This window comes from Curcuma longa, chromosome 1 (assembly GCF_044706935.1).
Source record: "Curcuma longa cultivar G26 ecotype Majalengka, Jawa Barat chromosome 1, ITB_CL_G26_1.1, whole genome shotgun sequence".
Lineage (NCBI taxonomy): Eukaryota > Viridiplantae > Streptophyta > Magnoliopsida > Zingiberales > Zingiberaceae > Curcuma > Curcuma longa.
Window position 1 is genome coordinate 12,392,192 of NC_133861.1, and position 13,299 is coordinate 12,405,490.

General features: G+C 40.5%; 1 protein-coding gene across 1 annotated transcript; it reads left to right on the top strand.

Annotated features, from left to right (window-relative positions):
• Positions 1-4,588: 4,588 nt before the first annotated feature.
• Positions 4,589-8,375, top strand: LOC141842744 (protein argonaute 7). The gene is made up of 3 exons (XM_074730760.1): positions 4,589-5,085; positions 5,278-6,526; positions 6,619-8,375. The coding sequence occupies exons 1-3, from the start codon at positions 4,719-4,721 to the stop codon at positions 8,060-8,062; spliced, it is 3,060 nt and encodes a 1,019-aa protein (XP_074586861.1). The 5' UTR covers positions 4,589-4,718; the 3' UTR covers positions 8,063-8,375.
• Positions 8,376-13,299: the final 4,924 nt, after the last annotated feature.

Consider the following 13,299-nt stretch of genomic DNA (forward strand, 5'->3'; position numbering starts at 1 on the left):
TTGGAAGACTAAGGCCTATGCCTAAAGCCGGCACTGGCCGGAAATGCAAGAAGAAATAAATTCGTTACGGGAAGAAAAAGAGTGCAATCGTCAAACCCTTCTGCTAATGCAACATGATTTGCAAGTTTTGGAAGCTGAAAAAGCGGCAATACCAAAAGAAGATTGGGCAGCACGGGTGGCAGTCGCGGTGCTAGGTATCGCAATTTGTGTTCTTAAGTACCGTTCTTAAGTACCACCAGTAAGGAGCTCCAGAGCTATTTGGAGCTATTTTCACTTTCTTTTTTGAGCACTAATAAAATAAGGAAGAGATGATATTCATGTATCATTTACTTTCTTTTTTGACCAAATAAACACTACAAGAAAACTCATAGATAGCGACCGATTAAATTCGGTCGCTAATTAGCGACCAAAATGTAAATTTGGTCGCTAATTAGCGACCGAAATTTAATCGATCGCTAATTAGCGACCGAAATTTAATCAATCGCTAATTAGCGATCGAAATTTAATCGGTCGTAAATTTACGACCAAAATTAAAAATCCGTCGCTATTTAGCGACTGAAACATAAATTCGGTCGCTAATATAGCAACTGAAATATAATTGAGTCAGTAATTTTAGAATCGTACGATAAAAAAGAATTTAACGACCGAATTTCTATTCGGTCGTTAAATAATAACGACCGAACCAGTTTCGCTATATTAAAAATTGAATTCGGTCGTTAAATTTCAGTCGCTATATTAAAAATTGAATTCCAAATCGGACAGCCAATATTAGCGGTCGAAATCGGATTCGGTCGCTAATTAGCGATCGATTTTGATTTCGGTCGCTAATGTTAGCGACCGAAATCAAAATCGATCGCTAATTTTAGCTACCGAAATTAAATTCGGTCGGTAATTTTAGTGACCGAAATCGAATTCGATCACTAATTAGCGACCGAATTCGATTTCGGTCGCTAAATCAGTTTACGATGAATTTTTTTACGATTATTTTTTTCGGTCGTAATCAGTCGTTAATCGGATTTAGTGACTGAATTTTTGGTCGCTAATTATTGTTTTTTTTTGTAGTGAAAGATCGATTTCGTATGCAAATATCGTGGTGTCTTCAGGTTTAGATGGTTTATCATTTTGCACAAATGTAATAACCCTTTTACTTTTTGTCCAGTCTAAAATTTGGTTTAGTGAAGTAAGTTTTGAGTGAATTGATGAACAGTCAAATCTATCAAGGCAAATGATGCATGATTTGGTTTTAGAAGGTCGATTTGGAAGTTGGCGTCGACTTGACCTCTTCATTGGTTAATGATAGACTAAGAATTTTCTTGCCTACGTACTATTTTTAGAGAATTTTGTCTCAATTATTGTTTCCTAAAAAACATAGTAACGTTATAAAAAACATATATTTTATATCTAGAATACCCTTATTTTTAAATGTTATAATGTTATAGCAACTCGAATTCGAATTCAAGTTCCGCTTCGATTAATTTGCGGTCGAGTAATTGCGGACCGGTGCCTCATCGCACGAACCACTTCATCGTCCATTTCCCGTCTCACGGACTCAAAAGTAGAAGTGCAATAGGAAGAGATTCGACGGCTTTCCGCGATCTCAATCCGTCATTCTCTGGAATCGTCCCAATTATCTTCTTCTTCTTCGATCGCTGCTTGACCGGGAGGTTCCAGGCACGGTGGTCTCGGTGATGTGATGTGACGTGACGCCAGATCTGGATCCCCGACTCTGCTTCCGATTCGATTCAGATCCGAAGAAATCTCGTGTCGCCGCGCCAATTCGATGGCGGGCGCCGTCTCGGCGCTATTCCTCCTCGACATCAATGGTCGTGTTCTCATATGGCGGGACTACCGCGGGGACGTGCGGTTCCACATGGTCCGACTCCGGTTAGGGCGGCGCAAAGGACGAGGAGGAAGTGGGGGCAACGGCACTTCCCGTCGGGGGGCCCGGAGATGGGTGGGGCCGGAGCTGTGGGCGAGAAACGCGAAGGGATCAAGCCAGTGGGAACCCCGAGCTGGAGCTAGAGGCGGCGCAGCCAGCGAAGTGGCTTTTCGGAGGCGGGAAGGCGGCGAGTGTCAAGGCGATGGTGCGGAGGATCCGGCTCAACATTGCAAATGTCCGGCCCAAGATTGCATAGATCACGAACTTTGCGCAGCAGATGCCTGGCCCAACATTGCAGCCCGGCTAATTCCTTGCTTCTCTGTTTCGATGCGTGTGATTCCAGAGTTGCAAAAGCAAATCGGCCGTATATGAGATTCAGTGAACCTTGTAATGATTAGTGCACTGAGAATTTATAACTAGTTGCGGCGCTTTGTCGAGAAAGAAATTGCACTTACTGGAAGGCAACATGCCGCGCATGTGGTGGACTAATGGCTTGACGTGTGTCCCCATCAGATCCACTTTGATCCACTTTTGTAGTCAAAAAATGAGACATGGAGTTGATAGGAGTTAGACAGAGTGGACAAGGAAGTGATAGAAGTTGGGCAAAGCTGAATGAAATGTGCTTAGAGACAATAATGATATGATGGGTGACGTTCCGATACTTGCTGCTCAACGATTCTCTTAACAGTCGTTATAAAGCTAGCTGGCACAGTCCATCTCGTTCTCACCATGTGCTGCATTAGAAAAAAAAACAAAAGAAAAAAAAAGAACGAACTCACCCGCTGAGCGTTGAATTGTGATCACTGTGTTTTTCTTCAGGTTTCGATGGTTTATCATTTCCACACAAATGAAATAACCATTTTATTTTTACCCAATCTAGAATTTGGTTTAGTGAAGTAAGTTTTGAATGAATCGATGAACAGTCAAATTGATCAAGGCAAATGATGCATGATTTGGTTTTAGAAGCTCGTTTTGGAAGTTGGCGTCGACTTGACCTCTTCATTGGTTAATGATAGACTAAGAATTTTCTTGCCTACGTACTATTTTTACAGAATTTTGTCTCAATTATTGTTTCCTAAAAAACATAGTAAAGTTATAAAAAACATATATTTTATATCTAAAATACCCTTACTTTTAATGTTGATGTACTAGATACAATTAGTTGTTATAATGTTATAGCAACTCTTACTTTGAACACTATTATAACATATATGATTAATTATTATAAAGTATAACAATTATTTTATTAAAGTATTATAATTGTGCAACGGTAGGACATCCGGGTTGTAACTCAGGGACTCGCGGTTCGATCCCCAGCTACGGCGTATTTGCAAGAATTTTCCTCCAAATGGGGAACGCAATCAAAGGATGCTGGGCATCCGGATTGGCCGACATATGCGCTTTCCGATTTACCCTGGTGGTCGGTGGGAAACTTCCTTGGGACCGGACCGGCCACCCCCAGAGATGTGGCTACTGGGATTATCATTTTTTTTAATAATTGATACATCCTATAACAGTTAATATATATAACATTGTTATAGTATTATAGTAATTAGTTAGTAGTTGTTAGAATTATTTTAAGATGATTTTTATAAATTTAAAATGATTTAATCAAATTTAAACAATTTTAATTATGTTGATAAAAATTATTTTAATATAATAGTGTTTAAGATTTTAAGATTCAATTATAGTTGTTTAACAATTAGATAAGTAATTATTATTTTTGGCGGATTAAAATAATTTTAACTAAGTTGGTGAAAAATAATTTTAATATAATAGTATTTTATGTATAGAATTTTTTATTAAACTAAAATAATTATTATTTTTCATTGTTAGTAATTATTATAATAATATCAAAATAAAAGATATTTTTTATATAAAACATATGCCTTTTATTATTTGTTTGGGAAAAAACATCTTTTAACGATATACATAATTTGAGATCATCTTTTAATTTTTTTGCCAAATTTAATTAGTTGCTAAACCAGACCATTTGTTTGCAAATAACATAATTTACATTGTAAAAAAAATGATATAAATAATAATTTTCTTTTTTTTTTATTTATTTCTGTCATCTTTTCTCGTCTTCGCCTTTCTTTCCTTTCCATTTGGCAGTCTATTCCATGATACGACTCGTTGTCTGAAAAACACCGCGGACCTATTTTCCATGAATGGATTCGATTTCCTCTAGTCAACTCTTACAACATCATCAATAAATCTTATCACGCTTTGAAAAGAAAAAATATCACGCATAACAAGAACCGAGATTATGTCCTTTACCTACATCCCCCGCACTCTCTCTCTCTGTTCTCTCTCTCTCTCTGACTTGAGACATTTAGCTTACCCAAAGATACCTTTTTTATCATGAGACTCCGCAGAGATGTTCATTCAATGCCGCCCTCTCCAAGTAGAATAAACAGCTGCTCCTTGATCAATGCTCAATGCTCATTTTTTTATGGAAATCGAAAGGCCCTTCCTTGCCCTTGCCCCTGGTATTTACTGCAGCCACAAGGCAAAATAAAAGTTTACATGCCCACTTTGAGAATTTAGTACAGGGGCAGTGTTAACATCAGTGTGGAAGAAGATACTTTAAGACCCAATGGATCTTCTCTCCTTACTTCCTTCATCCTGCCATGCTCACAATCACTTCTGCGCACCCTGGCTCCACCTTTTCCTTGTCCTGTCTTCAGCATCTCTGCCTACATCCCCTCTGTCTGTCCCTTCTTCCCTCTCATGCTCCTCTTCCTATCAATCCTAACAATACATAGGCGCCAAACGACTAATACACTGATAGATAGATACATAGATAGACAGAAAGCTTGTTGACAGAGAGGAGAGAATGGAAGAAGCAAAGGATGATGGCAAGGCACCAAGCAGCCCAATGGAAGAGAGGAAGCTAATGGAGCTGTGCGATCCTAGTCACCATCATCATCGCCATCCACTCCATGGTGCCTCATGCCACAACACCAGGAGATATCAGGCTGCTGCAGCTTACCCAGCTTTACTACCACTTCCATTCGCCTTGCCTTTGCCTTTGCCTTTGCCTTTGCCTCCTCTCCTCCTTCATATCCCTCCTATGGCGTCCCTCCCGCAGGGCATCAACATCCCCAAGCCGAAAGCTCACATCCACAAAGCCTTGTGGAGGGAGAAGCCCGTTTGCGATGGAAAGTTGGAGGCCAAGGTTGCTGTCTTGCCGCTCGCTCCAGGTGTTCTTGAGTTCCTTGTACTTTCCCTTGTTTGTTGCATACTTGCACTTTTGTCATTGTGGTTCTGTGCGTTGTGGCATGACACAAAGTAAAGTTTTTATCTTTTTTTTTCTTGGAAAAAGAAAAAGAAACAAAAATCACGTTAGCATGAGTGCTCTTTGATCTGAACTTATATCATAAACCTGATTGCAGAAATCAAGGTGATCAAACCACAAATCAACTCAGTTCTTGCACAAAAAAGCTCCAAAATAGATGAAAAATGCATGAGCTTCGACCAAAAGTCTCCGCTTGATTTACAAGCATTGGTTGCCACCAAGAGGCCTGATTCTGGAGGTGGAGAGGGGTCTACAATTCACCTCCTAGCAAATCACTTCCTAGTGCAGTTTGACCCCTCGCAAAAAGTCTACCATTATGATGTGAATATATCCCCACGCCCCTCAAAGGAAATTGCTAGAATGATCAAGAGAAAACTCGTAGAAGACAATTCGGATGTGCTTTCGGGTGCCTTGCCGGTTTTTGATGGCAGAAAGAACTTGTACAGTCCAATTGAGTTCCAAGAACACAAGCTTGAGTTCTTTGTAAGTCTCCCTATTCCCGTTACCAGATGTTTGCCTACTCAAAACGGAAGCTTGATTGGGAAAGTGAAGTCTAAGTTATTCAGGGTGAACATAAGATTAACTTCCAAGCTCAGTGGGGAGGACTTGGACAAATTCTTGAAGGAAGAGAAGGATGGTGTGCCTCTGCCGCAAGACTTTCTTCATGCGTTGGATGTTGTCTTGCGAGAGAATGCAACAGAGAATTGCATTCAGATGGAGAGGTCGTTGTACTCGAACACCATGGGCGGAGCAAAAGACATTGGTGGTGGAGTTGTGGGTATGAGAGGCTTCTTTCAAAGCCTCAGACCGACAAAACAAGGCCTTGCGCTTAATGTTGATTTCTGTGTGACTGCCTTTCATGAGAGCATCGGCATCATCCCGTACCTTCAAAAGCGTTGTGATTTTCTACGAGATCTCTCTCAGAGGAAGACTAGGGGATTGATCGGAGAAGAAAAGAATGAAGTTGAGAAGGCTTTAAAGAACATTAGAGTCTTTGTTTGCCACCGAGAAACTGATCAGAGATATCGGGTTTATGGCTTGACAGACGAAGTGACTGAGAATCTCAAGTTTAGAGACAGAGATGGGAAATACTTGATGTTGGTTGATTATTTCAAGGACCAGTATAATCATGACATACAATTCAGAAACCTCCCATGCTTACAAATCAGCAAAAGTAAGCCATGTTATCTGCCAATGGAGCTATGCATGGTTTGCGAAGGCCAGAAGTTCCTCGGAAAACTTTCAGATGAGCAGGCGACTAGGATTCTCAAGATGGGCTGCCAGCGACCCTGCGAAAGGAAGGAGATCATCAACAATGTTATGGGAGGAAGAGCTGGCCCAACAAGGTGAATTCACAGTTATGATACATAGGAAATATGACCTTTGGCAAAAGTTGCATTGATAGATTGGTTTTTCTAACATCCATTTTCCTTTGCAGTGGATCCTATGCAGGTCAATTCCAGCTTCAAGTTTCTCGCGAGATGACACAACTCTGCGGTAGAATTCTTGAGCCTCCGAAGCTCAAGCTTGGTGATGGTGGGCTTGTTAGAGATGTAACACCTTCACGGTACGATCGACAATGGAACTTTCTTGATAGTCACGTGACTGAAGGCTGCCATATCACAAGGTGGGCTGTGGTAAGTTTTGGTGGAACACCAGAGCAGAGATCCTGCATTCCTAAGTTCATAAACCAGCTCTCTTATAGATGTGAACAGCTTGGAATATTCTTGAATAAGAAGACAGTCATCAGCCCAATTTTTGAACAGATGCAAGTTCTGAACAATGTTCCGGTTCTCGAAAGCAAGCTCAGGAAGATTCATGCTGCTTCGGGAAATTTGCAACTACTTGTCTGCATAATGGAGAAGAAACATAAAGGTTATGCTGATCTGAAGAGAATTTCCGAGACTGTCATTGGTGTCATAAGTCAGTGTTGCTTATATTCCAACCTAACCAAGCTCACTTCACAATTTCTAGCAAATTTATCCCTAAAGATCAATGCTAAGCTTGGTGGCTGCAATGTAGCATTTTACAACACCCTTCCTTGCCAAATTCCGAGAATTTTCTCCGAGGACGACCCCTCGATCTTCGTCGGAGCCGATGTCACTCATCCACACCCACTTGATGATGTTAGTCCATCTGTTGCAGCTGTTGTTGGCAGCATGAATTGGCCGGCAGCAAATAAATACACATCGAGGATGAGATCCCAAACTCATCGCCAAGAGATTATCGAAGACCTAGCTGATATGGTCGGCGAGCTAATTGAGGAGTTCTTTTTGTCAGGTAACAAACTTCCTAGAAGAATCATCTTCTTCAGGGATGGTGTAAGTGAGACTATGTTTCATAAGGTGCTGAAGGAAGAGCTCCAGGCCATTAGGGTGGCTTGTTTGAGATTCCTCAATTACAAGCCAACTATTACTTTCATTGTGGTCCAAAAAAGGCACCACACTAGGCTCTTTTTCAATGAAAAGAAGGGTTCTACTGGCCAGTTCTTCGAGGAAAACATACCACCTGGAACTGTTGTGGATACTGTGATTACCCATCCGAGGGAATTTGATTTCTATCTGTGTAGTCATTGGGGGATGAAGGGGACAAGTAGGCCAACCCATTATCATGTTCTATGGGACGAGAACCAGTTCAAGTCTGATGAAGTGCAGAAACTGATACACAATCTTTGCTACACATTTGTCAGGTGCACCAAACCTGTATCGCTCGCCCCGCCCGTGTATTATGCTCATCTAGCTGCATACAGAGGCAGATTGTATCTCGACAGGTCAGACTCTACTGCATTCATGAGACAAACGCTATCGAGAGCTGGACCTCTACCGACTGTGCCATTGCCGAAGCTCCGAGACAATGTCAAGAAGCTAATGTTCTACTGCTGAGCAGTTTCTTCGTTAACTATAATAGATTTTGAACAAATTGGACGACGTGTGAAGTAAGAACATTGCCAATCAATTATAAATGCGAAACAATATCCAGAGAAGAGAGACCTTTTTTGTAATGTCTCTCCGTCGAGTATGGTACTTTGATGTGGTAGTAGTAGTAGTTCAGAATACTCAGATGCCAAAAGCCACTTGAAATCTGGCCAGATACAAGAAAATTCATTCCGAAAAGGATGCAAGCAAAGTGTATTCTTTCCGGAGTAATATCATGATTTTACTTCTGTACGTTCTGCTAGTTAGTATCTGTGTAACGAGCTAGGCTGTGTATTGAAAATTTATTTGTCAATAAAAGTTGCATGTAAAGAGCAAAGGACTCGACAAAGGATTGTGACAGGAAGATGGTGAAATGCAAAACGAATCTATTTATTGATTTGAGCATGGTCCACGTACCTGTACATGTATATATTAAGCAAGATGACAGTGAAGAAGATAGCTACATTTGCACACAAAGAGATGTTCCATTCCATCACAAATGAAATTGATCAGCAACAGGATTGTGACATAGCGAGGCATTAAAGATGATGCATGTTGTAGCTCTTCTGGACCTGGTAACGTAAAAACGGCAGCGATTAATTAGTTGCATGAGGCTTCTGCCATATCGTAGCTGTGTAGCTTCAGTCTGTGTAAGTAATGCATTAATTAAACGAACTATGCGAATTATTTAGCATAATTTGATTCCCGTTCCAATTAATTTTATTCAATGGCGTCACCTGAACAACTTTGTCATGTCAGCGACATAGTCGCTCATAACAAACAACCTCAAGATTACGGCGATATATAACATTTAATATTAAAAAAGTATGCAAATGTTTTTAGTACGATATTTTTATGACGTAATAAAAAGAAGAGACAAGGACGTTTCATGCGAATTAAAACTCTCCGTTCTGTCTCCCCGACGACGCGTAATAAATGTCGACCCATCTCGCTGCCACTGCAACCCGAATCACGTAACAAGTGCAGCAGCACCAGCATCCCTGCCACAGCATAATATACAGCCACAGAACCATCAACAGTGCACCAGCTCAGCTGCTGGCAGAGTCGAGTACCACTGCTGCAGCACCAGTGTCTCTTCTCTCACTCATGATTCCTTCTGTCCTACTCCTCTGCGAACGATTAAACCCCTCCTCCGCCCCATTAAATGCAGCCCAAAACACAGGGCTCAAAACTGACCCTCACATCTCCCTCAAATCTCCAACCTCAAATTAATTAAAAAGCTAAGCGATCTAGATTACAGCCGTCGTAGCCTTCATCATTTGCCTAGCTAGCGACGTAGACGTATTACGTTGACGCTTCACTACTGAAAGGCTGAGCCGCAGGACAGAATTAAACTACAGTCTATGGATCACTCACACAGTTAACACCTTGCTTCTATACATCTCCAACCTCCTCGTCTGCCACCAGGAACAGTGACAAGTCGAGGCGTTGGGGTCCCCTGCACCCGTCTCTGTTGAGTCGGTGTTGGTCCTCGTGCATATATGGCTGGATGCGCCTTAATTTTATTTACTGTGGGACTACCACTGCTCCCACCGCTCGCTTCCCGTTGCCTCCTCCTTTTCAATTCGAAAAATGTGTTACTGTTCTCGGAGAATTCTGCGCGCTGTAAAATGCTGTGAGGATACGCTGTCCGCAGGGGAGCGAAGGGATAACATCGACGAGCCACGTGAAGACTGAACAGGCGTCGTCGGTTTGGTTGGAGTGGCACGTTGTTAAAGGGCACGACCGCCACTGGTGCGATGAATGTACTGTACTATCTATGACTGGACTTGTGGTGGTGGATGACTTGAGCTGTTAACTGAGCGGCTTAGCCTTTTTGGTTTTTTTCCCCTCGACTAAAAAAACTTAAAAAGGCTTATTTGGGCCGAGCCAAGCGCATGTCAGCCCATCACGCTTCAATTTTATTTTCTTATTTTATTAATCTTTAATTAATCATAATTTTCGTAATTTACTAAATTATCCTTGTCACTTCCAAAAATATCTATAGATTCTTATCTTAACTTTTTTTTTAAAAAAAAAATTCATTTTTGTTATTAAATTTTTAGTCTGGTGACATGCATGGGATGGTGTGATTAGAGTCGCCCAACAATCCTAGTCTCTGTATCTCGCCCTCTTTTTTGATAAAAGGTCCATAGAATTTACTGAATCATACAATTTATATGCTTAAGTACAATAAAAATATAATAATTTCTCATCAATATGAATCCTGAGGAGAAGGAATGAACCACATTAAATTTATTATACAATCTAATAATCATAAAGTCACACTGCATTATCTCACCATCCCAATCGCACTGAAACACCACATGACAGTTTTGCATTCGTTATGAGGCCCAATTATGACGGCCCATTAAATGGGCTTTTGAGTATTAATATTGTCTTATTAAATCGATTTAAAAAGTTAAATATGGTCTGATATTTAAAAGAAGACGCCATGATTAGAATATATCGGAGTTAGCAAACACACTATTTAGTGATTGGATTTGCTAACCATTGGCCGAAAGCAATCACTATCTTATTTATTTATTCGCACCGGCTGCTTGTTTAGTTCTAGATAATTGCAAAATAGGTGATTCCAAGGGAGAGAATTGCATATTTCCTTGCAATCATACATATGCAGCTATCTACTAGCACATCTTGAACTAAATGAAGAAAACATTGAACCCGACCACAGTCCACATGAAAAATCCTCCCACCTATATAGCAAATAATGTCCTAATTCAACATTAATTGCAAAGTTAAACAAAACAATAAATTTTAATTGATGTTGTTCAGAACCTAACACCACCATGAAGTTTACTGTCCATCAGTCCAGGCATGGATTAGACAAGTGCACATCTGGTGGGGAACAAACTGTTTGGTAGATTAAACTCTTTAGGTGTCACTCCATAAGCGTTGTTGGAAGGCTTCCTTTTCGTCTGAATACGATCACTTTAACGAATTGAAAGGACGACGATGATTAAGGGCTGTAAACAAAAAAAAAATTATTCAAGCTATTTTCTTCTTGTTTTTAGGTGAAAAGGATGCTGCTCCACCAAGCAGCGTGGAACTCGCAGTAAACAAAGCCAATCAGGCGACCAGGTTCCCTTTTCTGACGCAAAAAGAAGCTCCGAATAGTTCACATCAATGTTCTACACTGTACCGCCGAGTCGAGTCACTTCATGCATGCATGCCCTTCTTCATCATGGGATCCAACAAATCGTGAACAAGAAACTATCAGTCATTTCCGGGGACCGGCGACAGGGACGAGTTAACAGATGAGGAGAAGAAGCCGTGGCAGAGCAACAGGTGGGTCAGGGTGGATCGGCCAAAAACACAACAAATTGAGGGAGCGCGCAGGCAAGCAGGTCCCATGTCCACCTGCTGAGAAAGTCAAGTACTGGTAGCTGAGCTACAAGACAAGGAGAGCCGACGACGGAAGACCACTAGATGCATGCAAGCAGTCATAGTCCATGGAAGAAGAAGAAGAAGAAAGCAATCCTATCTGCCCTGCTCTGCCCTGATCATGTATTTATCTGGCAAACTACTTGAGTTCGGGACAGTAAGTTCTGCTCTTTCCATTAAGATCTCTTGACCATGTTTTTATTATAAAATGTGTTAAGTTCTGCTCTTTCCATTAAAATCTCTTGACCATGTTTTTATTATAAAATGTGTTTTGGAACTAACAGAGATGAGATGAGGCCATCTAATAAATCCTGAATTGACACTGACAGGATCAGTCATGGTGCCACGATATCAAGGAGGAAAAGAAGATGAAGATACTGAGACCAAAAAAGATCATTAACGTTTATTTCGTGAAGCTCTTGGATTGGATGATTTTTTTTTTTAAATTGCATGTGATTTTCGGGTTTTGCATACATGCCCAAAACTAACTTCAAAATTAAATGTAGTAATCCAAAATTGACACTTCAGATTCCAAAACATAACTTATTGAAAATTTCCCAATTGATAGAAAAAGGATAATTTTATCAATTTCCCTGAAAGAAGTTAAAGAGAATCTGAACATCATTATTAGTTACAGTAGATTGAAGATAAAACTTGATATGAAGATCCCTTTATCTAAGATCTACAAGAATTTCAAAAATAGATACGTGTCACAGTTTAGTGCTACAAATTTAGTCATAACTACTGCTCAGTAAAAGGTTTCTCATAAACATTTTGTCCCATTGAGGATTTGTTTCATGCAAATTTAGATGCCTCTATTATTTTGAGGGGGGGGGGGGGGGGTCGTTTTTTTGGATTCAGCGTTTCATGTTCTTAATTATTTTAGTGCTTCAATTCTCCAGATGATATACTGTGTAATCTCGCTTGGACTTTTTCGGGAACAATGTCAATTTCTGACAGTAGACAGGTAGATGCACCAACCAAGAAGGGGAGAAGAATTCACGGTCGGCGTCATCTTTGTTCTTTCTTGGACTTGGCCTTTCCATATCTACTCCTTCACGTGAGGAGAGCGACGGCTTTCCGACTTTGACGATTCTCAGTCTCGATCAATCATCAGGGAGGCCGCACTGCCAGTCTCACCTTGGTTACCAAGTATAAGTACATAAGGAACGCTACGACGATCTTCTCTCTTCCTCTTACTCGCCCTCCTTCATCCCCTCATTTTCTTTTTGTAGTGAGAAAGGAGAGATATTTTCTGGTAAAATATTTACTCTAGTATTTGTTTCTTTGAGCGTTCCTGGGTCGTCTTGCTCGTCTTCCTCTCATCTGATGATGGTGATAGAAGGCTTTAAAATCTAAACTAGTAGGTCTTCTCTTCCCTCTACAGTACACCTAGAGCTACCAGGATGCATTGTCCCTGTTTAAATACCCGTTTATTTCTTATTACTCGAGTTTTTTTTTTCCTATTCGATCATTGTGAAGATAAAACCGTGAACTTTAATTCAAAGATAAAGATCGTCAAAATCCATTTTTTTAAGGGCAAAAGATACCTAGCCAATGCATAGTCTTCGTCGGTTGGTCTTCTAATTAATAACGCCTTGCTTTCTGTCTGTCGAGTCTCATTCTGCAGTCTATCTAATTAAATGCATTTATCCCATTTTTTGCTGGAGATTGCCCTTTCCTGGCTTTTTCTCATACTTTTTTATGCTCTTCTTTCCTATAAATATCTGGTTTTGTGGATTAATGAAGCTATTGAGTTGATTATAGACTAGCTAGAGTATCTGAGTAAATCTTTGTTT

Coding starts and splice junctions, on each gene's coding strand:
- LOC141842744 (XM_074730760.1), top strand. CDS start 4,719: ATGGAAGAAGCAAAGGATGATGGCAAGGCACCAAGCAGCCCAATGGAA. Junction 5,086..5,277: donor TGTCTTGCCGCTCGCTCCAG/GTGTTCTTGAGT, acceptor ACCTGATTGCAG/AAATCAAGGTGATCAAACCA. Junction 6,527..6,618: donor GGAAGAGCTGGCCCAACAAG/GTGAATTCACAG, acceptor TTTCCTTTGCAG/TGGATCCTATGCAGGTCAAT.